The sequence below is a fragment of the Thamnophis sirtalis genome, unplaced genomic scaffold (assembly GCF_051295495.1).
Source record: "Thamnophis sirtalis isolate CommonGarterSnake01/CBP01778 unplaced genomic scaffold, rThaSir2_p1.2 scaffold_12, whole genome shotgun sequence".
Taxonomy (NCBI): Eukaryota; Metazoa; Chordata; class Lepidosauria; order Squamata; family Natricidae; genus Thamnophis; species Thamnophis sirtalis.
The window spans coordinates 51617533-51644755 of NW_028261392.1; the positions used below are offsets into that span (position 1 = coordinate 51617533).

The 27223-nt window shown below is 42.3% G+C and overlaps 1 protein-coding gene across 4 annotated transcripts in view; it reads left to right on the plus strand.

Annotated features, from left to right (window-relative positions):
* The window catches only part of PDK3 (pyruvate dehydrogenase kinase 3), an 88914-nt gene that overhangs the window by 29738 nt on the left and 31953 nt on the right, over window positions 1–27223 (plus strand). For 3 of the 4 annotated variants that reach the window (XM_087726525.1, XM_087726527.1, XM_087726524.1), the window contains 3 exons: window positions 11420–11604; window positions 20766–20780; window positions 25896–25985. In XM_087726525.1, the coding sequence (XP_087582651.1) occupies window positions 11420–11604; window positions 20766–20780; window positions 25896–25985 (290 nt within the window). The remainder of the gene's footprint in view (window positions 1–11419; window positions 11605–20765; window positions 20781–25895; window positions 25986–27223) is intronic. The other variant, XM_087726526.1, reaches the window with a different exon arrangement.

Sequence of the window (27223 nt, forward strand, 5' to 3'; positions counted from 1 at the left end):
GACTCGGCCCTTCTTTTATTCCCAAAGTTAACACAAAGTTCCACCGGGCTTAGGAGTTGGTCCTACCAAACTTTTGCCAGTCACCAGTTCACTGACTAGAAAGACAGTGGCACAAACTTGACATTAGGAGGGCGCTTCGCATTTACCTCAGTCAGATACCTTTACTGAGATGCACGGAAGCGTTCTTTGTCTCCTATCAGCCAACCTCCATGGGGCACAAAGCAACTCCTTCATCTTTGGGTCGTTGCATATGTCCCTACATTGCTAAGGCCTATGACTTAACAGTCTCTGCCTCTTCCAGGTTGTATCTCAGCTCACTCCATGAGGAGTGCACCACTTCGGCAGCTTGGACTATGCAGGCTTCGAGTCTGTCGAGCCGCCACCTGGGCCTCTCCGTTGCCTTTTATCTGCCACAAGATTGACAGTTATGCGTTTGCAGATGCAGCATTTGGCAGGCGGATTTTGCAATGAGTTCATGAGACCCAGGGGACTTTGGCCCGGACAATGACCCACCCATAAGGACAGTCCAGGTTTGGTATGTCCCATTCCTGGATGCTATCTCCACCAACATTGGAGAATGGGTGTTGGCTTACCTGAGATGCCTGTTCTCTAGGAAGGTGGAGATAGCATCCAGTCCCGCCCTGAAAGAGTTCTGGTCCGGCGTCACCAAGGAGAGATTTTTTTCATTCATCACATGTCAGTCTGCAGATTGCCTTCGTAATAAAGCTGGGAGGAGCTACCAGAGCAGGAGGGACATCAACATTTGCGGACTCAGTCCGATTGGATAAGAGATGAGGTTAACCCATTCCTGGATGCTATCTCCACCTTACCAGAGAACAGGCGTCTCAGATAAGCCAACACCCATTCCTCTACAATTCTTCTTTTTTAATTGCCTGAAATATTTTTAGTTTCCATCTACAATTTGTATATATTATTAACAATGATCCAAATTTTCAAAATTCAAAACTAGTTTAAACTAATAGTGGTTGGGCCAAAATTACTAAAATAAATCTTATACTAATAATGTATTAAGTCTGAAAATATTCAATAATTACCTAACAGCTACCCCAAAATCGCCATGCAAACTACTGTATATTTTGCTCCATATGACGCACTTCTTTTCTCCCAAAAGTGGGTAGAAATGTGTCTGCATGTTATGGAGCAAATATCGCAGCGGGGTCCTTTTACAGTGCTGAACCCTGCCAGAGTGCAGGGGTCAATAGGTAGAGCTGGCACATGAAAGGACACCTATCTCTGGTCCTCTCAGGCTCCCCCTCCTGTCCTCACTACACTGCTGCTCCATATTTGGCGCTCCATATGCACACTGAGACCACACTCCAGATTCATATATTTTTTCTTCATTTCCTCCTTGAATCCTAGGTTTGTCTTATTGTCCAGTACTTGTTATGGAGCGAAAAATATGGTATAAGGTATATCTATGGAGATTCTCAATCATCCCGGTCATTGCTGTCCCAAAGGTGCTTTTTGTTGGAGACAACTATACTTTCTTGTTTTTTCTTTGAAGACATTTTGCTTCTCATGCAAGAAACTTCTTCAGTTCTGCCTGGATGGTGGTGAATGGAAGGATCTATATTCCTTGCAGACAGCTGATCGTTTGCATTTTTTATAGAGTCTTTAATGCCACTTGAAGGTTTATCTGTGTCCTAGGGTCACCTAAATAGTATAAATGGGTGTGGAGTCTTCTTGGGTGCAGGATGTTTTCTGCCCTGTGTCCCTTCCCTGTTGAAGATAGGTGCAGGCTGTTGGGGATGAATCTGTGTTGTCTACATTTCAAACTGAAGTGCAAATAATTCCTGTAATCTGTAAAAAAATAATATCTGTTTATACTATTCATCCCAAAGTGCAAAACTAAAAGTTTGTGGACTCTCTAGAAGAATGCAAATGATCAGCTGCCTGCAAGGAATATAAATCCTTCCATTCCCCACTGTTGTGGCCCAGCAGGATCCGGTTGAGCTGCTGATGGACTCGGATAGCGAGGAACCATATGAGTCTGCCCTGGATGATGTGGAGGACGACCCTAGGCAGGATTCAGACTCAGAGCAGGGACCAGAGAGGCTGGTTGGCCACCAGGAGGCACTTGAGGCATAGAGCAGTGGGGAGGATCAAAGGCAGTTTGTCCCTGATGGTAGATTGAGAAGGGCTGAGAAACAGAAGCAGCAACTCCATAGGCAGAGTCACAGAAGATGATTAAGCACCAATGGTGGTTGATTGGCCCCTCCCAAGAGAGATTATAGGTGAGGCGTTGGGAGGGGACATTTGCAGGAAACAACCGTTCGAATTAGTAGTAGTTAAGAAAATCTATCTGTGTATTCTAGCCGTGTCTGTTCATTTGGACTATCTGCATTGCTGGGTTTGAACTATCTGGGTTACTGCAGAGCTACTCTATTGAACGTGAGTTGCCTGGGCTCTCAGCCAAAGGATTTGTTATCTCAGTAATTGAACAGTGGCAAACAGCCAAGCATGTGTTCTCGTTTATTCACAAGCCTGGGGGTCAGAACACCCCACTATCCCATCAGAGCTGAAAAAGCTTCTTGCATAAAAAGCGAACATCTTCAAAGAAAAAAACAAGTTGCTTCCTGAAAAAAGCATATATGGTACATCATTTTCATTTTAGAACTAAAGTGCAACCAGAAGGTCATTCCATGTCAAGTGGTCTGATTTCAGAAAATGTCCCCCTTGACCATCACAGATTTTGATGAAATTTTGTGTGAACATGCACACCTTTCTCCAATGAACATTGGTAAAGTATTACATGTGTGGCGATGCAATACTTGCAGAGACATAGTCACTTGTTTGACCCCATACCGCAGCCTTCTACAGTATGACTGAAGTTCCAGCAACTTTAAGACATAATATCTCCAGCAATATTTTGTTGAGAGAAACAAAACTTGGCCGTTTTGTACAACTTTTTGTGCTGTATTAAACAAAATAATAAAAACATTCTCACGAGCAATCTCCAGTTCACTGACAAATGCGCGCTCGACAAAAGCGCGACCGACAAAACCGCGGCGAGAAAACCACGAGTTCTAAATCGCGCCGACGAATGAGCGCAGAAGCTTGCCGACAACAGCGCGCCGACAAAAGCGTGCCTACAAAGAAAACGTGTATAAAATGTTTTACCGCTGGCATGTCTCTCCGACAAGACTGGCAAAAATTTCCACAAAATTATCGGCCAAATGCTGGAAATGTAAAATAACACTGGGCACATACTACCACATGTGGTGGACGTGTCCGGTGGCTAAGACATATTAGAAGCAAATACTAAGGTGGTTAAACAAAATTATGTCAACTAAATTAAACTTCAATCCGGAAATGTTTCTACTAGGGATAATAGATCCAAAAATAATTAAAACCAATCAATATTTACTCGTTCATATCCTGATGGCGGCAAGAATCTCATATGCGCAGTGCTGGAAGAAAGAAAATGCCCCCACTAGTACAATGGTTATGAATAAAATTTTAGAAATAGCGGAAATTAATAGACTAACAATGCTGATTAATGAAAAAGAAGACACAGACTTCTATAAAGTCTGGGAGAAACTATACAAATGGTTTGATAAGAAAGACAATGAGAATTAAGATATATAAATGAGATATTTTATTTGAATTTGAATTTGTTTATTTATAGGCCGCCCTTTTCCCTGAGGGGACTCAGGGCGGCTTACAGTCACAAAGGGAAAGGAAGTGTGGGACAATAACAAAAAAGAAATGTGCACAAAGTAAAGATTAGATAATAAAACTCAACATTCACTCAGCATTCGGGGGGGGCAAAATCAAATTATCCCCAGGCCTGACGGGCTAGCCAGTTCTTGAGGGCTGTGCGGAAGGCCTGGACGGTGGTGAGGGTACGAATCTCCACGGGGAGATTGTTCCATAGTGTCGGAGCCGCAACAGAGAAGGCTCTCCTCCGAGTAGTCGCCAGTCGGCACTGACTGGCGGATGGGATACGGAGGAGGCCAACTCTATGCGATCTGATGGGGCGCAGGGAGGTAATCGGCAGAAGGCGGTCTCTCAAATAGCCAGATCCACTACCATGGAGCGCTTTATAGGTGGTGAGTAAGACCTTGAAGTGCACCCGGAGACCAACAGGTAGCCAGTGCAGCTCACGGAGGATCGGTGTTATATGGGCGAACCGTGGTGCGCCCACGATCACTCGCGCGGCCGCGTTCTGGACTAGCTGTAGTCTTCGGATGCTCTTCAAGGGCAGCCCCATGTAGAGCACATTACAGTATTCCAGCCTAGAGATCACAAGGGCTCGAGTGACTGTTGTGAGGGCCTCCCGATTCAGGTAGGGCCGCAACTGGTGCACCAGGCGAACCTGGGCAAATGCCCCCCTGGTCACAGCTGAAAGATGGTGGTCAAAAGTTAGCTGTGAATCCAGGAGGACTCCCAAGTTGCGGGCCCTTTCTGAGGGGTTTAAATTTTGTCCCCCCAGCCTGAGTGATGGTATGGTGGTCAAATTTTTGGGAGGGAAACACAACAGCCACTCGGTCTTGTCTGGGTTGAGTATCAGCTTGTTTGCTCTCATCCAGTCTTTAACGGCATCCAGTCCCCGGCTCATCACGTCCACCGCTTCATTGAGTTGGCACGGGGCGGACAGATACAACTGAGTATCGTCCGCATATTGATGATATTTTATCCCGTGCCTTCGGATGATCTCGCCCAGCGGTTTCATGTAAATGTTAAATAGTAGGGGGGATAGGACCGACCCCTGCGGCACCCCATAAGTTAGGGGCCTCAGGGACGATCTCTGCCCCCCCACTAACACCGACTGCGACCTGTCCGAGAGATAGGAGGAGAACCACTGCAAAACAGTGCCGCCCACCCCTATCTCCCGCAGTCGTCGCAGAAGGATACCATGGTCGATGGTATCGAAAGCCGCTGAGAGGTCCAGGAGAACCAGGATGGAAGCATGGCCTCCATCCCTAGCCCTCCAGAGATCATCAGTCAATGCGACCAAAGCGGTTTCTGTGCTGTAACCGGGTCTGAAGCCAGACTGGAAGGGGTCAAGATAGTTAGCTTCCTCCAAGGTACGCTGAAGCTGGAGAGCCACCACCTTCTCAACAACCTTCCCTACAAAGGGGAGGTTGGAGACTGGACGATAGTTGTTTAAAACAGCTGGATCCAAAGACGGCTTCTTCAGGAGGGGTCTTACCACCGCTGTCTTAAGCGCGGTGGGAAAGCACCCCTCCCGAAGAGATGCAGTAACAACCGCCTGGATCCAGCCTCGTGTCACCTCACTGCTGTTGGCAACCAGCCAGGAGGGACACGGGTCCAGTATGCAGGTGGAGGCACTCACAGCTCGCATAGCCTTGTCCACATCCCCAGAGGCAACTTCCTGAAACTCAACCCAGAGATGGTTTGCCAAGTTTTCTCCCTGTGTCTCGGCCGGATCTACTGGAGTGGAGTCTAGGTCCGCTCGAAACCGGGCAACTTTGTCCGCCAAGAACTGGACATACTCCTCAGCCTTACCCTGTAGGGAGTCCCCCGTCTCCCTCCTATTTAGGAGGGAGCGGGTTATCCTAAACAGGGCAGCTGGGCGTGACTCGGCGGACGCTACCAAGGAGGCAATATATGTTCTTTTTGTTGTTCTTAAAGTCCGAATATACTCCTTGGTGCATGCTGTCAAAAGTGCCCGTTTCGACTCGGACCTATCAGACCTCCACGAGTGCTCTAGGCGTCTCCTCCGGCGCTTTACCTCCCGGAGCTCCTCAGTAAACCAAGGAGGCCTCCGGGGGCCGCTGACCCGGAGGGGCCGTAGCGGCGCAATCCGGTCAAGAGATTCCGAAGCTGCCGAGTGCCAGGCAGCGACGAGGGTCTCCGCCGAACTGTGGGCGAGGGTATCAGGAATAACCCCAAGCTCCGTCTGGAACCTAACAGGATCCATCAGTCGCCTGGGGCGGAACCAGCTGGTCGGTTCCTCCTCCCTACGGTGGGGGTTTGGCCTCCGGAAGTCTAGCCTCAGTAGGTAGTGGTCTGACCACGACAGGGGTATGATCTCATTACCCCTCAGACCAAGATCGTAACTCCACTGCTCCGAGAGGAATACGAGGTCAAGCGTGTGACCCGCTAAGTGAGTTGGGCCTCGAATTACTTGAGTCAAGCCCATGGCTGTCATGGAAGCCATGAACTCCTGCGCTCCATCAGAGTGTTCACCGAGCGAAGGCAAGTTAAAGTCCCCCAGAACTATAAGTCTAGGGAACTCAACCGCTAGCTCGGCTACTGACTCGAGGAGCGAGGGGAGGGCTGCTGCAACGTAGTTGGGAGGCAGGTACGTAAGCAGCAACCCCACTTGACCCTTGAGGTCCAGCTTCACTAGCAGGGACTCACACCCGACAAGCTCCGGAGCAGGGATCCTACGAGGTACTAAAGACTCCCGGACTACAATAGCCACACCGCCACCCCTTCCCTGGGCTCTCGGCTGGTGTAGCACCTGAAATCCGGCTGGGCACATCTCGACGAGGGGGACTCCTCCCTCAGGGCCCAGCCATGTTTCAGTAATACATGCCAGGTCTGCGCCCTCATCAGTTATCAAGTCCCGGATGAGGGGGGCCTTATGAACAACAGACCTGGCATTTAGCGACAGCAGCCTGAGACCAGGGTCCTGAACACCCGCGCCATCTGACCTTGGAGTGGGACTCCTAGGGCCGGAAGGAGGGATCTCTATGACACAGCGAGCCCTCCTTCCCCGATGATGGCCTGCCCTAAAGTCCCCGCCATATCTGCCTCTCCCTGTCATGACCGCAATGCTCCGACCCTCACCCGTGGGCATAGTCCCCCCAACCACCCCAATGGCCCCCACTTTCCCCGCCAGGTCCTCCGAATCAGACATACTCATTCACTCACCCAAGCAGTCCCCACATAAAAGTTAAAACATATAAAATACAATGGTAACAAATAATAAAAGTGGGACATTCACTCAATCACATACAATCTCATGCACTCATCATACCAATTTAAAAATTGCGCAAGAGAGGGGAGCTTAATATTTCGAACTTCTCCTCTGTAGAGTCCAGCGACAGGGGGCAGAGTCCAGCGACAGGGGACAGGGGACTTAAAATGACTTAGGGAACAATTTAAAAGAGATTATGAGGTACAAAGACTAAGTAACAAATGAGATAAGATATATATTAGAGGTGAGAATTCACCTACAAGTAATATCAATAGCCTACAGTGTTGAAAAAACTTTGACGATCTGATAGAAAAAATCCGTTATGAATATCTGCATAGAATTAGTAATCTAGCTTCATACTGTTTCTTTTTTTTCCTTTTTTTCTTCCCTTTTTTCTTTTCCCTTTCCTTTACTTACTTACTTTACTTACTTACTTTCCCTTTACTTTACTTACTTACCTTAGGTAGATATGTAGATAGGCAAGGTGAGATGAACTATGTATATATATATATGTATGAATTTTTGTCATTTGCATTGTAAACATGTAATGAGTTCTATTTCTTTTTTTTGTATTTTGTAAACCTTGCCTTTTTTACAACCTTTAATAAAAAATAAAAAAGCGCGCCTTCAACAAACAAGTAATAACCGCGAGTTCTAACCCTAACCCTAACCCTAAACCTAACCGTTACATTAACTGAAATCCCTAAACCTAACCCTTATGTTAACTGAAATCCCTAAACCCAACCCTGAACGTAACCCTTACCTTAACTGAAATCGCGCTTTTGTGGGCGCGGTTTTATCGGTGCGTTGTTGTGGGCGCATTTATGACATTGCCGTATATCACCGCGGTTTCATCAGTGCGCTTTTGTCGTGCGTGCATTTGTCAGGTCACGGCGATCTTCATCTAGATAATTTGGAGTAAACGGCCAAAAATATTGTGGCTCGAAAAAAGGTTAAAGTTTGGCTTTTTATATCCCTGGAAGGAAAGGTATGATAAATTTGAACCTTTGTCTGTAGTAACTTAGCAATACAAGGTTTTTGAATATAAAATTTCATTCCCCTACTGCTTTCATTCCCCTACAGTTTACAAATTGAGTGTATAGTTGCCACTTTTTGTAAAAATGCCAAAAATAGGGTATTTTCAGCCCACTTTTACAAAAAAAGACCCCCTGGAAACACTGTTAAATCATTCTCATTAGAAAGAGCATGTTTGGGGGCGGAGCTTGCCAGAATGGATGGATGATGCTGAATTTCTGCCTCCTCCGGATTATAGCAGGAGAATGGTTCTAAAAAAATATAACACCTACTTAACGATGATGAAATTTTAGAGATTATGAAATGTGTTATTTCCCTTGCTTTTCTTCTGAAGATTGGACTGTATTTGATTTAGAATTGGACAATTTTTCAGAGGAGCTTTGAGTCTCTGTTTGTTTAAAGAGACTTGAGATGCCTTTGAAGGCAGGCAGGAAAGGAAGGTCCCTTTGATTGAAGTCTGAGGAAGAAAGAATTTGGAAAGCATTTAAAAGGACAGCTGAGAAGATAATAGCTGATTTAGGAGTTTAAAGTGTGAAGGCCCATTACTCCCCTTTTCCAGTCGAAGTGTTGAGGCTTGGAGAAACTAAATACTTTTAATACACAGATTGGATAAGGTGTGTATAATAAAGTTAACTGCTGCCATTGGATTTATTTACTTTTATTAAGTTGAATTCTTGGAGATAAGCTGATAAGGATGAGACAAAGACAAAGGTGGAAGTGATGTTTATGGACTGTAGACTGTAAAACTCTTAATAGGTCAAGAGCTCTTTTGGGATAGTCGGATGTCAAAACGTACCAAAAGTATGGAAAGTGTTTGGCAAAGACCCAGAATGGGCCTTCAGAATTACACCTGATTCGTGTTGAAAAAGATTTAGAAATGGAAGCGAGAAAAAAAATCACCTGCGAAATCACTGACCCAATCAGACAAAATTGATATTCTCTTACAAGAATTAAAAGAAATAAAGAAAAATGTGAAGGAGGATTTGAAACAAATAAATGATAAAATGAACAGTAAGGATATAAGAACATATTTGGTGAAACAAAGTCAGGATATGACACAAAATATTATAGAAGTAAAGACTCAGATTGGAGAACATGATAGGGTGTTAGAAAACCAGGTGATTATGATGCATCAGGCAAAAAAGGTTTTGATCAAGATACAGGACTGTCAGCGCCGCTCAAATTTAAGGATACGTGGATATCCAGAGAAAAGTGAAAGAAATGAAGCAAAGTTGATCCAAGGAGTATTAGACTGGGCTACCTCAATCCTCCCAGATGTTCCCTTTACAAGATATGATATTGATGCAATATACATAGAGTCAGCCCAAAAAGGTCAGGAAGAAAATATCCGAGAGACATTGTAATAAGATTTTGGTCTTACGCCAAAAAAAAAAAAAGAACAACTGATGCGTAAATTATGAAATATGGTGATGATAGTGTTTGGGGGTCATCAGATACAAGTTTCTCCAGACTTAAGTAGCGAGACTTTACAATGGGGGAGAGAGATGTGTCATGTTTGTCAAATTATGAAGAAAAACAATATTATTTATAGTTGGAGCTTTCCAGTTTTTTTGAGATTTCCATACGGTGGAAGATTTTATAGAGTTGAAACAAAGGAAGAGGCGATGGAGAAATTAAGCGAGCTCGGAATCATCAATTCCGAGTTCACGGAGCAGAGGCAGAAATTGAACGAGATGTCAAAATTTTCAAGAAAGGAGATGGAGAAGAAGAAAGAAGATCTACGGGAGAAAAGGAGGCTGAATGAAGCAACAGGAATTACAAGTTCATTGTAGAGATAGCATATAAATATTTGTAATAGTTATATATCAAGGGATATGGGTTATAACATGTTTGGGTGTAGAAATAAAGATGGTTAAGGTAGGTGGAATGAGCGACTGAAGTCCATGTGTGGCTGGCCCCTCTTCTCTCCCCCAGAGGCCCTATGCAGTGGAGAGAAAGATCTGAAGAAGAAAAAGGACATTATAAATATTTATGGGTGTGTAAGAGGTTATTTACGTTTTGAGGTAATATGTATACTATGTTGTTCTGTCCCCCCTTCTCCGCTCGTTAAACAGACGACAGGCAAACAACTTAAAAGGAACTTTCTTTATCAGTTCTCGGCTCAGACTGGCTGCGAGCCCAAAAATAACATAAATAAAGTCTCTAACGAGATAACAGAATACAAATCAAATCTCTCTTATGGCAATGCACTTCTCCAAGTGTATCCTTGAATCAGGGTTACAGAAAACCAAGCACTTTTCCAAGTATATCTTACATAAACAACAACTGATGATCAATCAATGTTGAACGAACCAAGGAACGTTGACTCCTGCAATCAGGGCGTGGCAGCATCCGTCCTTTTATCTCCAAAACCCCACTAACGAGCCCCAGCTGCATCGTTAATCTTGCATTCCGAAAAGACTCACAGAAGACTTCTGCTGAGTCACAACACTATGTAGTTTTAGTTTTGTAAGATTTATGTTAAAGCACAAATGAAGACCAAAGGGATATGTAATATGAGGAATAGATGGGGAAATTGTTGACGTACATGGAATATACATGGCTTGTGGGGGGGAGAATATAAACAAGCAAGAATTGAAAAATCAATTAACAAAGAGAAAATAGATATTGTATTCTTACAAGAAACGCATCAAAAGAAAGAAGGGGTGAATGAACGTAAGTTATACTGGGCTGATCTATATGAAAAGGCATTTGGTACATCAAAAGTAAGAGGGGTACCAATCATTGTAGCTAAAAGATGTGAATTTATGATAAAGACTATAAAAAGGGATGTTTTGGGAAGATTTATAATTCAATGACTGATTTATGGACAAGATGTTACCTTAGCAATCTTGTGTGCACCTAATATAAATTAAAGAGAGTTTTATAATAGGGTATATAAAGAAATAGAAGTCAAAAAAGGTTATGTGATAATGGCAGGTGATTATAATATGGTTATGGATAGCAGAATTGACAAATACAATCCATCAAAAGTGAAAATAAAGTATAATAATACAGATTTATGAAAATTTATTAATAGAAATAGATTGAAAGATGTTGGGACAAAGTTGATGTTGCTATGGCGACATCATATGCGTCAATGTGCATTCTTTTATATTGTGCTGTTGTCATTTCATTTATGCTGGAATTTAAAGTGTGTAATTCATTTCTTGCATACTATATGAAACTGTTAGTCTACTAGTGGTGCTCCAACACTTATAACAGCGGTTAAATGTGATGTAAGTACTTCAGTGACGCCATATGTTAGCATGTTGCTAAAAAAAAATAATTCTACAACTATTGCACAATAGAAGTTTTCATTAACATACTGGACAACATTGTTCAAACTTTTCTTTCAACAAACTTTATGATTCTGAATTGTAAATTAATGTTTTGAAGCTATTACCGCTATCTAAAATGTGAACATAACAGTAAATGTAATACTTTTGTTTCTATTTCTTTTCTCTGCAGCTTTTTAGATATCTTAATTAAAGTCAGGAATCGACACAATGATGTTGTTCCTACCATGGCCCAAGGAGTTATTGAATACAAAGAAAAGTATGGATTTGATCCTTTTGTGAGCAGTAATATTCAATATTTTTTAGATAGATTCTATACCAATCGCATCTCATTTCGTATGCTTATTAATCAGCACAGTAAGTATCTCTTTATTTAATTGTAAGAAAATAAATTGGTTTTTTACAGCAAAAAAAGGATATATGCATGTAGTGAAAACATATTTTAAAGAATCTGATTTTTAACATTCATTATTTATATTTTTGTTTCTCAAAATTTCATTTCACTGTATAGTTGCCTTTCCTCCTCGCCTTTATTCTCATTTAAAATTTGTGAAATAGTTTAGTACTAGAGATGGGGAGGATAATTGGCTAAAGACTATACAGAGTATAAGAAGCAATTGGGTGTTTAGACCTGGATATCCCACATTCTAATTGAACATGCTGCAAACTATCCTGCCCTGACTTCGTTTAATACAGGCTAACAAAGTAATTAGGGTTCACCGACAAATGCTGCGCACCCGACAAAACCACGCCGACAAAACCGCGCCGAGAAAATCTCGAGGTCGAAATCACGCCCACAGAAGCGCGCCATCAAGAAACAACACGAAAACAACGTAATAACAACATAATAACCTTAACCCTGACTCTTACCTTAACCCTAATCGCGCTTTTGTGTGCACGGTTTTGTCGGCGCTCTTGTGGGAGCGCTTTCGACCTTGCGATTTTCTCACCGCGGTTTTGTTGGCGCGCTTTTGTCAGGCGTGCATTTGACAGGTCATGAGTAATTAGCACTTGGAATTATTTATTGAATTTGTGTCTTTTTCCTAGGCTTACTGCAGTACTGCACAATTTATCATTAGAGATGAAAAACTATGAATGTTTAATGAACAAAAAGCCATTGGGAGAGGGAGGGGATTTTGGATTTTATTTGGCAGAAAGAGAAAGGCATATCAGTCAAAATTAATAGGAAACATCCCAACAGCTTTTCCTGATTTTTTTTCTCCTCCAACTTCTTAGGACAAATGAAACTGGTGAGAAATCTAGAAAATAACCTTACAAAATACCCGAGCAATAGACAGTATATAGAAAAATTGTCAAAGATATATTGTTTTCAAGACCTATTGCCAGGAAAACTTTAAAAAAAAGGGGTTGTATAATTAATGTCCTTGCTTGTTTGGCAAGGAATAGTTGTATATTAGGCAGAAAGTGCTGTCATGTATGGTGTCATATTAATTGCTAAGGCTCAGTGCTAAGGAGGTTTATTTTAAAAAAATTAAGCAAGGCTCATTTGAATTGCATACTATTTATCATTTAAGGAAATCAGATTTGCAGTATTTGTCATTGTGATTATGCTAGTGCTAGTTTCCCCCCCCCCCAGCCCAGTTTAAAAACATACCAGTGGAACCATTTTTAAAACTACAGTAAAAATATGATTCATTTAACATGATGCTATTTCACAGATTTATTTTTAAAATTAGTAGTGATATTATTCTGCACTAATTATCCACTTGGTCAGGTTTGCTTTGATGATGGCATATTTTAAACTAATTTAATTATAAATAAGTTACAGAAAAATGTGTTTCTTGCTCAGTTATTTTCAAGGTGTTTTTCCTTTGTATACATGTGTAAAGAATGTACATACCATTCCATTGCATAAAGTTTGCAAATTTGTATAAGTGCAGTATATTTGAATACGCTTCTCAAGAAGCAGCTAATATTTAAATTACCAAGACTGTTGAAATAAATGGAAGGATATTACTTAAGTGTATTTCTATAGTGTCATATTTTTAAAGGACTCATGGCAGTGTACAATTAAAATTAAATTTAAAAAAATAAACATAACAAATCAAAACCAGCATAATGACATCTAACCATAGATTTAAAATTGATAGAAACCATCCCACTAGGCTAGACAACAAAAGAAACTCCTGAGATATTCTTTTACCAATAGTATAACTCACAGATGGGTTCCTAACGGTTCAGCTGAACTAGTAGTGGTATACCGGCCTGGGTCGCAGAACCGGTAGTGACTGCTGGCTGGCCACACCCCCAAACTGGTCCGCCTGCTCGGACCCTCGCCCTGCTTCCCCTTCACCACGTGCATCCACTGCTGACTCCTGCCTACACACAGGTAAGGATTGCGGCGAGGATGGTGATGGTGGCGCATCCCGGAATTCCCGGGGAGTTTTCCCCTGCGGCTTTAGCCAGGATATGGTGAGCAGCAGCTCCAAAAGTTGGCAGGGTCCCCAGTGCCACAGAGCAGAGTCGGCACCGCCTCTGCCAATGGCTGCCTGCCCTTCAGGAGCAGAGGCCATACTGGCTGCCTCTAATATGCAGTTTACTTGTGAACACTATGCCAGGCCGCTGCTCCTCTCCCCACTGGGCTGGCGTCTCCCGAAGCTGCTGGTGTTGCTAATGTGAGGTGGGAGGGGCGGGGCTGGCAAGTTTCACATCTGCCAGCTTTGGAAGATGTTAGCCTGGCGGGGAGGGGGGGGCGACCTGACCAGCTTCGCAATGGCTGCAAAGCTTCTTGGGCCCTTGTCCCTGCAGACTAGCGTCTCCCAAAGTCATCGACATTGCAGGGGTACCTGTTATTACTGCCTGTGCCGGGTGCCCAGGAAAACTCCCCAGTGCGGTGCAGTTCCAGGGTGGCAGAGGGCTCTGGCATACTCTGCTGCCGCCGTCACCACTGCTACTGCTACTAGCCGCGTCGGGTGCCCAGGAATACTCCCTGGCACGGCACAGCTCTGGGGTAGTGGAGAGCCCTGCCCTGCTGTTCTCAGCCTGCCTGTTTTGTGGAGCGAGCTTGGAAAAGGATAGCAGGAGTTGCCAGAGATGCAGCATGTGAACAACCGTCTTCATTCCTTGGCATCAGCAAAACAGAATTCAAACCTACCTGGAAAGGAACAAGGTTGGGCCCCTCTTTGAGGTAAGAGCCCCTCCGAGCTAGTGGCTTGCTCGGCTTAGACTGAGGCAGCAGCTCTCGGGTATTCTTGGCATGAGCGGCTGGCCAGGCAAGGACTTCATGGAAGGCAGGCAAGCATGTTGGGGCTGGCCAGCCACGGGGAAGGGAGCTAGCAGCCTACTCCCTTCTCCACACACTTGCAATGCTTGTCTGTCTGCCACACTGCCTTCCCAGCAGTCCCCCATGCCTGCTTGCCTTCTGAGGTCAGCGTCCAGCCCGGCCTGGCTAGTGAGTAAGCGGGCGGCCCTTGGTGGAGACGCAGCCACTACTCTGAGGCTGAGAGGGGCGATGCCAGCAGGGATGCTTCAGGAGGGCAGGCAGTGCTTATGTGCAGTAACCTTGGACAGCAGCCTAGCGCCTGCTGTCCCAGAGCACCACCACCACAACACTGTCCCTCTTAGTCCCAGAGCTGTGGCTGCATCTCCACCAAGGACCGCCTGGCCACCCACTTGCTGGGCCAGGCTGGACACTGACCTCAGAAGGCAAGTGGGCGTGGGGGGACCACTGGGAAGGCAGCGTGGAAGGCAGACGAGAGAGAGTCAATAAAGAAAGGAAGAAAAAGAAAGGAAGGAAGGGAGAGAGAGAAAAGAAAAGATAGAGACAAAGAAAGAGAAAGAAAGAAAGAGCAAGGGAGAGAGAGAGACAAAGAAAGAAAAAAGAAAGAACTAAAGAAAGAATGAAAGAAAGAGAGAGAGAGAGAGAACTTATGACCACAATTGTGCCCAAAATGTTGGTTGCTAAGCAAAAGCTTTATTAAGTGAATTTCACCACATTTTACAAGTTGGCCATACCCACCCGGTCACATGATCATCAAGCCATGACCCCAACCTACACCCACAGTACTGGTAGGGAACATTTTTGGCTTTCACCACTGACCAGGTCATACCAAGTTACTTTGAGTTTGCTTTAATTGAAATTGCAATTGCTGGTGGAAGCAACCGGTGCATGAGTCAGTTCACCTATTGCTGAATGATTCAAGTTTTTGGTTGGCTATTAGCAATGAGATAGATTTCCCCCCCCCCCCCGCCCCGACATATTCTTTTTCTGTGTGCTACTTCTTTCCCTTTCCACTTGAAGGGGGGTGAGAGAGAGACAGAGAAAGAAAGAGAGAAAAGAAAGAAAGAGACAAAGAAAGAAAATAGAATGGAAGAGAGAGAGAAGGAAGAGACAAAGAAAGAAAGAAAAAGAGAAAAAAAGAAAAAGATAGGAAGGGAGAGAGGGAAAAGAAAGACAAGAAAGAGACAGAAAGAAAGAGAAAGAAAGGAAGGAAGAGACAAGAAAGAAAGAAAAAGAAGGAGAAAAAAGAGGGAGAGAAAGAAGAGAAAGGAAGCACCACAAACCCTGACACTAGACATGGCTTCAGAAGACGCTTTGAAACAGCACAACAATTTAGGGCTGGAAGGCATCTTGGAGGTCATCTAATCCAACTCCCTGCTACAGCAGGAAACCTTACATTGTCTGGATTATTTTGATGCCTCTGAAAGGAAAACTGTCAGAAAGAAGAAGTAATTTACTAGGACAAGGCTGCCATGTAAAGGAAGGCAGAGATACTCTTTGACTTATGACTACAATTAAGCCCAAAATTTTGGTTGCTAAGCAAGAGCGTTGTTAAGTGAGCTTTATCACATTTTATTCAATCCATGACATCTCCTGGGTCTAACTGTCATGTGCAAGCTAGGGAATAACATCTGAAGACATGTGTAATGTTCTAATGTACAGAAGGTATAGTTAAATGTGTGGCAGAAAGTGGACTCTGGGTGTGTTTTTTCAAATGCAGTAAGTGAAGTTGAACGTGTATAGTTTTAGAAGAGGGGTGTGTGTGTGTACATACACATACAGTATATATAGTAGATAATGTATCTTTTTGTGTGCCTATACACATACTACACTGTAATATGTATGTACACTTATGGCATATATACATAGGATTAAATAGTATATTTTGGTTGTTAAGAAGTAGTAAATAGACAGAGAAATTGTATCTCTTTGAGGCGAGGAGAGGCCAGGCAAGGTGCCCCTTGATGTGAGTGACGTCAAGTTGGCCATGCCCACCCAGTCACATGACCAACCAGCTGTGCCCACCCAGTCACATGACCATGAAGCCACACCCACCCAGTCACATGACCAACAATCCACGCCCACCATCACATCAACAAGCCACACCCACAGTAGTAAAAAAAAAAAGAAACCCACCTCTGGTATAACTTTACTGAAGATTCCATGTGGTTACAGAAGTAGAAAAGCCAGTACTAATTTTCCTGTGAAAACAACTTAGGTTAACTTGTACCTGGACCTTTGTCCCTTGTTCACTAATCATTTGCATTCACTTTGTTTTGGGAACGATCTGACTGCCTCAGACTGTTCTAGCTGAATGACTTTATAGTGTTAGGTCTGTCTCAGCCTTTCAGCTGACTTACTTGCATTCCTCATTTTCCTCCCAAACCTCCCTTACATTCCAATGCCTTCCCTTCCTCTCCTGTTAACAGCTGTTTGATTGCAAGAAAAGCTGTGTAGCAAGTCAACCATTATATGCTGCCCTCCAGAAGGAAGATTAATCCTACAAGGAAACAAACAAACACATATTATTACAGTATAATAGCTCTGCACAGATTTCTCTACCGGGGTCAGTCTGGATACCTAGCTTGTAAATTCAAGATTGCTACCGCCTGGCCACCCACTTAGGAGATTGGGCCTGAATACTTATTGGTCTACCATTTCCAAAAGTGACAGAATAAAGAACTGTATCAGAATTGCCTACCCAGGGCACAATGTGTAAGGGTGGTACTGTGTGGCCACTGAGGTAGAGATCGAGGTGAGGAGTCCCCCACTTTTTGTATTCATTGTACATTTTTCTCCATAATCCCTTTAAAATCTTTTAATTCCCTTTCTACTTTCTCCATTCTCTTATCTAATTTGCCTATCCTTTCCTTTAAGTCTTCATGTAGAGTCTGTATCATATTTTTTAGTTCTAGTTGCATAGTGGTGGTTTTCTCTTGTGCCATGTTATCCAATGTTCTCTGACCAGCTGGATAAGAGGTTGTTGAAGAGGATGCTGAAAACAGTTGTGTTGTTGTTTTCTTCATCTTGTTGTATCTTGATAGTTTCTTGATATTTATAATCCCCCAGATTTAAGTTGTTATAGTTGCAATTCAATTTGTAATCCAAATATAAATCCACCCCAAGGGAGGACAGTGAGAAAAAGCAAAAGGAGAAAAAGGAGAAAAACATCCAAAAAAGAAAGAGACATTTTTTTTTATTTTTTTTTAAAAACCCGAGAGGAAAAAAAGAAAAGTGAACCTTTTTAATCCAAATTCAAATATTGTGATAGCTTCTTTTCTTCGGGTGGTTCTTACCTTAATCCACATTATCTCAGAAGAGGAAAGAAGAAGAAAAAATAGCAATAAAGTTTATAATCCAAATCAATCCACCAGGCCCTAAAATTGCAATTGTCTCGTTTTTTGTAATCCAAAAGAGAGTCACAGTATTACCAACCACTAAAAAAGGGAAATCTTATATCAGTGTTCAAAAGACAAATAGAGAAAAAAATATTTTCTGTTATTTCTTTTTCAAGTTTCAAGAGCAGTACTGTTCCAGCAAATAACAAAAACAAAGTTCCCAGTGTACAACTCTCTAGTAATCAAAACAATTTCTTATCACTTCGGTTCACCAATTGCCAAGACCACTTCTGATCCTTGTTCTTATAACCAATTTGTACTGGTGCCTCTAGATGGCACTATAACTCAATTCCAAGGAAAAAAAGTTTTATAAAGGAAAAGAAAAAAAAGGAAAAAAACCTTCATATAGTCAGTTTAGTTTTGATTATTAATCCCCATTTTGAAAAATAAAGAGGTTTGAAAATATTCAGTCTGACTTTCTACTTATATTCTTGAAATCAATCTTGCTTAGTCAGTTCAATTTTTTCTTCTTTTGTTCTTTGGCCCCACCTGCCTTCCTCACCACTCTTCAATCAGAGGTGAGGGGGGGGGCAGTTTCACCTCTTCTGTTTATGCCATACTCTACTCTCTGCTTTTCCAAAGAGGTTGTAAAAAAAAACTTGTATGTATTAAAAAAAGGTATCTCACCCAGACTGTCCACACCTTCCTTTTGTCTCCACTCTCCCACTGAGGCTGCTCCAGCTTTGTAATGGCTTGCAATGGCTACTTCCTCTGCCGTCAGCTTGAGGAGCTTCCTCCGAAATGGCCAGGGAATTTGTGGTTTCCCTGAGCTCATTGGAATGCGCTCCTCTTTTTCAGCGTTCCTACAGAATGGCTTTGGTCCAAAAGGATCCTCTGATGGCTGTGATATCGATGATCCCTTGGGAACCTCCAAAGAAAGTGTTGTCTTGCCATGACACTGGCCACACATCCAGTAAATGATTTTTTTAAGAGGCAAAAATTAAGAGCAAAAAGAAAGATTCCTTAGCAGAGACTAAAGAGGTTCTAATGGGTATCTTAGAGAGCAGACAGCAAGAGACTGATGTGGAGGCAGAGAAGACATTTGATTAAACATGAGTGATGTAGAGGGATACAAGATCCCAAGGGAGGAGCAAGGAGACTAATTAAAAAGTCAATAAGAATTGAAATATTAAAAAGGGAAAGAGATGATGGATAGATATAGAATATATCTTAATATGGGATTTGTTTTAGTAAAGACTTAAAAATAGAGCTAGAAATTAAATATTTGGAAAATGTTGTTACGCATACTATTATATGATAGAAGCTATTATAGTTAATATGTATAAGTAAATGTTAGAAGTCAAGATTATTATTATGGAGGCTTAAAAAATAAAAAAATAAGGGATGATGGATAAATACATAATACCTCTTAGTATGGGAATTGTATTGGGAGCTAGTAATAAGACATAGAAAGTAGAAAAAAAACTATTTTATGTACTGCCACAAAATAGAATACATTATAATTACAATGAATATGTAAATCTGAGAAGCTGAAAGCATATTATGTATATTTAATTAATATCAATGTTATCAAGATATATATATATATATATATATATATATATATATATATATATATATATATATATATATATATATATATATATATATATATATATAATATATAAATATATAAATATATAAATATATAAATAAATATATATATATAAAACAATACAGTTATCTTGCATTGAGTTATCCCACGGTGAGTTGTCCTATAGCAAGTTGGCTGGGCCGAGATAGCCAGGGCAAGTCAGCTGGGATGAGTTTTCCTAAATCGGGATAGCAGTGAAGATTATGGAAATGATTAGATGCCCCAATGTATCTTTTTCTACAAAGATCAGAACAGAGAAAGAAGTAGATTTCCCTGTGACACTCTTATTGATATGAAAGTTGAACTTAAAAAAAAAAACGAATAGAAAAAGTATTGGCATTTTTGAACTTGCTTTTTGTGATGATTCTTGAAAATACTCTGAATAATAAAATAAAATATACAAAAATAAACAAATAAATCTTAGGACAAATCAGTTCACAGGATAACCAGGAGCGAGATAGATGGACTTAATTACAATGGATTCACAGTTGGAGGATATAAAGGGCGAGACTTGGGACAGGTTTGCTTAAAGAGTGGTTATGCAGTTATATATGTGCCCATATATAAAAGTTATTTCCCAAGGAGAAAAGTAGCAAGTATGCATGCAAAATCTACAAAAGAATTCGTTTGTGGAGGGTGGCCAGTAAGGTGTTTGCAATATTTTGATTGAAAAAGTTTTAGAGATGATGCAGAGATATGTATGTGAAGTGTAGCATTATTCTGGACAGGGGCCATGCAAATCAGGTTTTGTTTTTAGCAAATTATAATAATATTTTCTGCCAGCATATAATAGACTACAGTATATGGTTTGCCATATGTTTGTTTACTTAGAGAAAGCATTTGATAAATTATTTTTTATTTCTGCAATAAATATGAAAGTTGGTTGCTGAATGCAATAAGAGTGATAATGGAATAAAACACATAAAATAAATGGAATGGTCAACAGTCTGCAGAGAATAAGGCAAGAATTAGTGGTATCTCCATGTTTATGTATAAATGAATAAGGAAGCTTGGGGTGACATTAGAAGTCTATGTGGAAGATACCATTTTTGGCTGCGAATCGGAATGATTTACAATGAACGTTAGCTAGAGGGCCTTGGTTTTATTGCCTCTATGAAGGGCTCATGTGGAAATAGTGGTGTGGAAGCACAAAAAAGTTGAACAAAAAAGCAGTGTGTGATGCTGTATATAACTGAGAGGAAAGCTATTTCCTTTTCTCATGCTTTAATTTCTTTGTCTTACTATTTCTTACTCTTTTTTCTGTACTCTTGCTTACCCCCCAAAGGGAATAGCATGATCGGTATGTATGTATGTACTCAGGTAATTGTAGGTTGTCCTCCCAAGTGGAAATTAAATAGGTCATAACTATACCAATTTTATGAACTTAAGTAGGTTTGATCTGAAGGCTGCTTATTAAGATGTTTTGTTGGACCATATTATTTTAAAAACAGAAATATAAGGGTTAAATGGTATTTAATAAAACACAGCATTGGCAAAGACATGTGAGACTTGTGCAGTTTGACATAAAATAATGTTTTCAGAATTTTTCATTGTTTGCATAAAGCCAATCTTAATTTTTCCAGATGTTAGGTTGACTACCTGTATGAATTAAATCACAGAGATAGGTAACAGATACAACTTTAAAAAGGTGTGCGTTTATTGTAATTATGTACTCTATGTTTAATATTAAATACTATTCTATCTGTAGTTTTATTGATATCATTTAATGCTTTTAAAATTTATCAAGAAGTCTTGGGCACTGTACAGATTACAGAGCAATTCTGTACAGGTCTACTAAAAAACAAGATCCACAGAAGCTTTCTCTAAGTCTTTCCTTATGCTAAATCTTAAAACCATGAGATTGTGAATGTTTTTGAGGAGCATTTCATATGATTTTTCATGACATGTTTAAAAGATTGAGTAAAGGGGATCCACTCAATTCAAGCTGCAATTAGGCTAATCTGTATTGTAGTACATTGTATGCAGAAATTAAAAATCTAAGTAGTACTACTGAAGAAAGAAGCATGGTAGTTAAATTTATATTTACCAACAATAAAGGGAGACTAGTATAGATCTATTTCAAGCTATTTAGCTCTCGTCAGTTAGCCATATCCTTCTGGGATTCAAACTTGGGCTACTTACATATTAGGTAGATGTATTAACCTCTAAACCAAGGGCTCTCCTCACTTTGTCAACTATACCAGAGGATAGATTAAGTGTTTTTTTTAACACTTGGTCTATCCAAATATAGGACAAAGCATACCGCTTTCGCTTTTCAGTTCCAATTCAGGAGCCTTCGCAGGCAGTCACTTTCGTGACAAACTATTTTCGTGTTAAATTTATATTTACCAAAAAGGAAATAAAAGGAGATTGGTATAGATTGGTTGTCAGTGCTCTTGGCCCCTCTGCTGCAGCTCCCATCACTGGCTGGCCCCTTCCTTTGCCCTCCTCTCCCTTGCCTGGTCTGAGAAGGCAAGGGTGACGGCGGGGGATGGAGAAGCAGCTGGGGCTGATTCTCCAGCGCCTCACTCTTGTGGAGCTTTTTCCATCCTTTGTTGGTGTTGGGCATGCCTCGGTCACTTGGGGAGATGCGCAACCTGCTCTTTGCTTTGAGTCACTGGCGTAGCCTGGCCACAATCGATGCCAGCCTCGTGAACATGAAGTGGGGTGGGAATGGGATCCAGGACAGTGGTGGGTTTCAAAAAATTTTGGAACCTACTCTGTGGGTGTGGCCTCCTTTGTGGGAGTGGCTTGCCGGCCATGTGACCAGGTGGGAGGGGAGTGGCTTGCCGGCCATGTGACCGGGTGGGGGACCTTGCAAAGACCAGTTTTTTTCCCTAATCCCAAGAACAGGAAAAACAAAGCCACTGGAATAAAAACCATCAAGGCATTGTGGGAAATTATAAAGGACAGTGCCAGGAAGCTCACAGAACCAGCAACCACCTCACAATTACCTAAACAACGAACCAGGTATCTCACAGAAACCCACAAAATCTGGCAAAGCTGCCTTGCACCAACTTGGCCTGCCCATAGAAAAGCAGCCACCTTGAGACACATAAACCATGCACCAACCTGTACACATAAAAGCAACATATTGCATCACAAATAAAACATTTGCAAAAAGGAATGACATTTCTTGTAACAAACATTCTATAAACAATAAATAAATAAAATTTCCCTAAAAATAATTAAAAACCACCACGTTCAGAGAACACCAAAGGACCCCATAGTCCTCTCCCTCCTTATCTTTTTCCTTTTTGTCCTAACTTTCTCCTCCTTCCCCCCCCCAACCCCACTTTCTTCTAGCACTGATGATGTTACCTAGTTTGGTAATGAAATGTCTGTAAGAAAACCACCAAGCTCAGAAAGCAGCAAGGCTCCCATTATCCCCCACCTCCTCTTTCTCCCTCTCTTTCTCCTTTTTGTCCTTTCTCCTCCTTCCCCCCCAACCCCACTCCCTTCTAACACTGATGATGTTACCAAACTAGGAGTGCTGGAGAGGAGCTCTCACAGGGTGAGGAGCTTCCCGCTACAGGCGCAATCTATCTGCAGCCATAAATGACTGCAAGCAGCAGCTTCAGGCACCTGCTCGCAGCCCATCTGTCCCCTTCCAAAGCAACCTCGCAGGTTTTCAAGATCACCCAGAGAGGCGTTTTTTAAAAAGAAAATCCTGAAAAGCCACAAAATCTGGAGAGACGGGCAGACGGGGGGGAGGGGATCCCCAGAACCAGGTTGCCCAGCCAGCACCATGAAGAGGTCCATGTGGGCACGACATTGCAAAGCACGTCAGGAAGGGGCATAAGTCCCCAAACCCAGCGGGGAGCCTAAGCAAAGGGGGCGGTGAGCTGGGCAGAGGAAGGGGGAAACTACTGCTACTGCTGGATGGGCTTCAGACCAGCAGAGCCTCGTCCTTCTTTTTAACCAGTCTGCTGTCAAGAGAGAAGAGTTCAGCGCACACCATGTGGGCTTGTGCAGCAGCTGAAAAATAGGAGGCGAGAATTCGGCTGTTGCACAAGCCCATGGGCATGCGCTGCCCTCTTCTCTCTGACAGCCTCATGGTTTGCTGAATCTGGCGCAGTGGTGGGATTCTTGCCTTCGGTAAGAGCTTCGCTGGCCATCACCGCGCCGGAAAGAAGCTGGTCTTTGGAAAGAACCTCCACCTCCAGAGAGCCCATGCCAGGAGACAAAAGGGGGTGGGCTGGTTGTAATGCAGACGAGCGGGTGGCACGGGGAGACAGAAGGGACAAAATACCGTCCGTTTCCCCATGTTCAGAAAAGCAACTCCGGGAAGGTCTTTTGGTGGCGGCAAGTGTCCTAGAATCTGCCTGCTAGCAAAGGACCTTCCCAGAGTTGCTTTTTTGAGCACACATGGGGAGACAGAAGGGACAAAATACCGTTCAGAAAAGCAACTCCGGGAAGATCCTTTGGTGGCGGTAGGTGTCCTAGAACCTGCCTGCTAGCAAAGGAACTTCCTGGAGTTGCTTTTCTGAGCACGCACAGGGAGACAGAAGGGACAAAATACCGTCCAGGTATACAGGGCCGGGGCAGGCATTCTGGAACTTACTTCCAGGTCCGGTGACCAACTGGTTCACGAGAACCGGGGTGGACCAGCAGCAACCCACCACTGATCCAGGAGGAGGAGACGTTGGAAAGGGGGATGGGCCAGCAGCGTTCAGCCGCAGCTTTAAGAAGCTCACAGCAGTGGGAAAAGGAGGCTGGCCTGGCTGAACCTCACCCACTCACCCCAGGGGTCAAGCTTTGAAAAAGCCCTCGCCAAAGATGCTTGCCCATCAGCCGATCTCCCCCCCTCCCGTGTGTGTGTGTGTGTGTGTGTATCTCATGCTGTTTCTCTATCTCTGCATCTCTTCTCTCTCTCTTGGAAAGCCAAATCAGCAAGCTCTCCTTGGGGCGCTTCGCTACTCCTTTTATTTCTTCTTTTCAGAAATCCAAGCTGGCTGAAGAAAGTTCGCCGGCCTCGGCGGAGGCTTCCTTCAGGTGAGCCTCCTCCTCCTCCTCCTCTCGTGATCCCCTGGCCCGCTGTGGTTCGACCGGGAGGGTGCACACATGCTGGAGGACCCTCAAGCAAGCAGCAAAGCCCCCCCCTATGGTGGGCAGGCACTCGCTTGAGGGTCTCTCTGCACATGTGCATACTCCTCGCCTGCCACAGCCGGCCAGGGGGTCATGAGAGAAGGAGGGTCAGTCAGAGGAGCGTTGTCAGAGCCTTAGTGCAGGAGCAAAGCAGCCCTGTGCCTGCCTTCACGGCACATTTGCATGTTAGGCAACCTTCGCCTCCTGCCATTTGGGCTGGAGCCCACGCCCTCCACGCTCGGCCAAAGAGCTGCCAAGCGGGAGATGAGGGCAAGGCAATGGCCAGAACCTTAGTGCAGGAGAGAAGCGCATGCTGTTGTATCCTGTTAAGACCCTCCTTAAGCGAGCAGCCACTTGCCCCGCGTGCACCTTTGTTGCACTTTGATGCTCACTTGAGTATCTCCCTGCTCATGCGCACCCTCCTGACCCCACTACAACTGGCCACGGGGGCGCAAGATGAGAAGGAGGGGGGAGGATGGTCACCCAAAGAGAAGCCTCCACCGTGGCTGGTGATCATTCCTCAGCTAGCCCGGATTACCAAAAAAAGAAATAAGAGGAGTAGTGAAGAGCTCCAAGGAGAGCTTGCTGGTTTTGCCTAGCCATGGTTTTCTGAGAGAGAGGGAGACATACACACATACACAGATGGTGAGAGAGAGAGACATAGAGAGACACACATAGAGTGATACATAAAGGGGGAGAGAAATATAGAGAGATATAGAGGGAGGGAAAGAGAAGAGAGGGGGAAATAGGGAGAGGGACAGAGATCCAAATGGCTTTTTGAGTGTTTAAATTTGCAGACCCCTGGTCAGTCTCTCCCATGGTATAGCCGACAAAGTGAGGAGAGCCCTTGGCTTAGTGGTTAATACATCTACCTAATATGTAAGTAGCCCAAGTTTGAATCCCAGAAGGTGATAAGAGCTAAATAGCTTGAAATAGATCTCCCTTTCTTTCTTTGTCGATAAATATAAATTTAACAGAAAAATAGTTTGACGCAAAAGCGACTGCCTGCGAAGGCTCCTGGATTGGGGCTGAAAGGCAGAAGTGGAAGCAGTATTTGCTGTCCCATATTTGGGTAGACCAGTTTGCCCTGATAAACAAACACTTCAATATAGTAGTTGTTACCAGTGTACATTTTGTCTGTACAAGGATTTCTTTGCAAACATTGGAAACACATTTTTTAATGTTAATAATTTATTAATGGTAATATTTTCTTTATGAAAGATTTTAACAAGGGTTGTTTTTCCTTTGCATGGAATAAAAACCTATAATTTTATATTCTTTAATAAATAATAATATTTCAATTGATTCTGCCTTTTAATCTTTATAGCACTCCTTTTTGGTGGAGTCACCAATCCTGCTCATCCAAAACATATTGGGAGCATTGATCCTACTTGTAATGTGGCTGATGTAGTGGAAGGTAAAAGTAAAAATAATTTTGCTTTGCATTTCAAAAGTTGATTGCATCTGTTTCTGATCATAAAGTCAGTAGCTATATTAGTTTTCATCAAAACAAATGTGTTCCTTTCTGTAGTTTAATAGCTTGATCTTTTCATTATTGATGTTAACCATAGTTAAAAATCAGTCATTTTCTTTCAGCCCAAAATTTCCATACCCACTTCAGATTAAATTTGAATGATTAAACCAAGACACAAGTAAAGTAGCTTCAGAAGCAATATCATGTCTGCCTTTAACTTTGCTAACTGTTTTGCAGTGAGCTCTACATATTGTTGCCCTGTTTATAATTAATCATCACTTTGGATTTGATCTACCACTTTTTTCCATTAATGGCTCATAGTTGATGAGATTATATTATTCCTAATTTTCTGTCTTCAAAATTCTTTTTAATCCTTAATGTATTTATTTCACATAAGAATAGTACAAAGACTTTTATATCTTCATAGTGCTTTACAGCCCTCTCTAAGCGGTTTTACAGAGTCAGCATATTGCCCTCAATAATCTGGGTCCTTTTATCAGTCTTAGAACGATAGAAGACTGAGTTAACTTTGAAATGGTCAGGATCAAACCCACGGCAACCAGCAGAATTAGCTGGCTATACTACATAACCACTGTGCCACCACGGCTAACACCATATGTTATCGTTTGCATTACACTCATTGCTATTATATAAAATAATTGCAAGTTGTATTTTATTTGTGATGGTGTTTATTTAGAGATGAAATAATAGTTTCCTCGGTTTAAATAAATAAAATTGCTTAGCTTGATTATGCACAAAATTGATTCAGGAACGAACAGACTTTTTTATCACTATATTAAGGTGCAGCATACTTAATATAATCAAGTGTATATTCTTTTTAGTAAAATATAGTAGTAAAAATACTCATAAAAATATTTCAATATTTTTTAAATGTCTAAATGAAATACATTGGTAGGATCTAGAGACCTGTTGTTTACATTTTTGTGCTTGTTACATTCATTGAATATTGGAAATAAATTAATGGGTTTGAATACCCATTTCCTTATTCAAATAGGTTTGTCAGCTATGAAGTTGCATTGAAACATCTATAATAGCATATGGTTATTGAAATAACTATTCCCTTGGGCTGTATTGTATATCTTCATTATGAGTGAGATGTAAATAATGCCTTTGTCTACAATTTTTAAGATACCCATTTTCCTTGAAAATAAGAAACACAT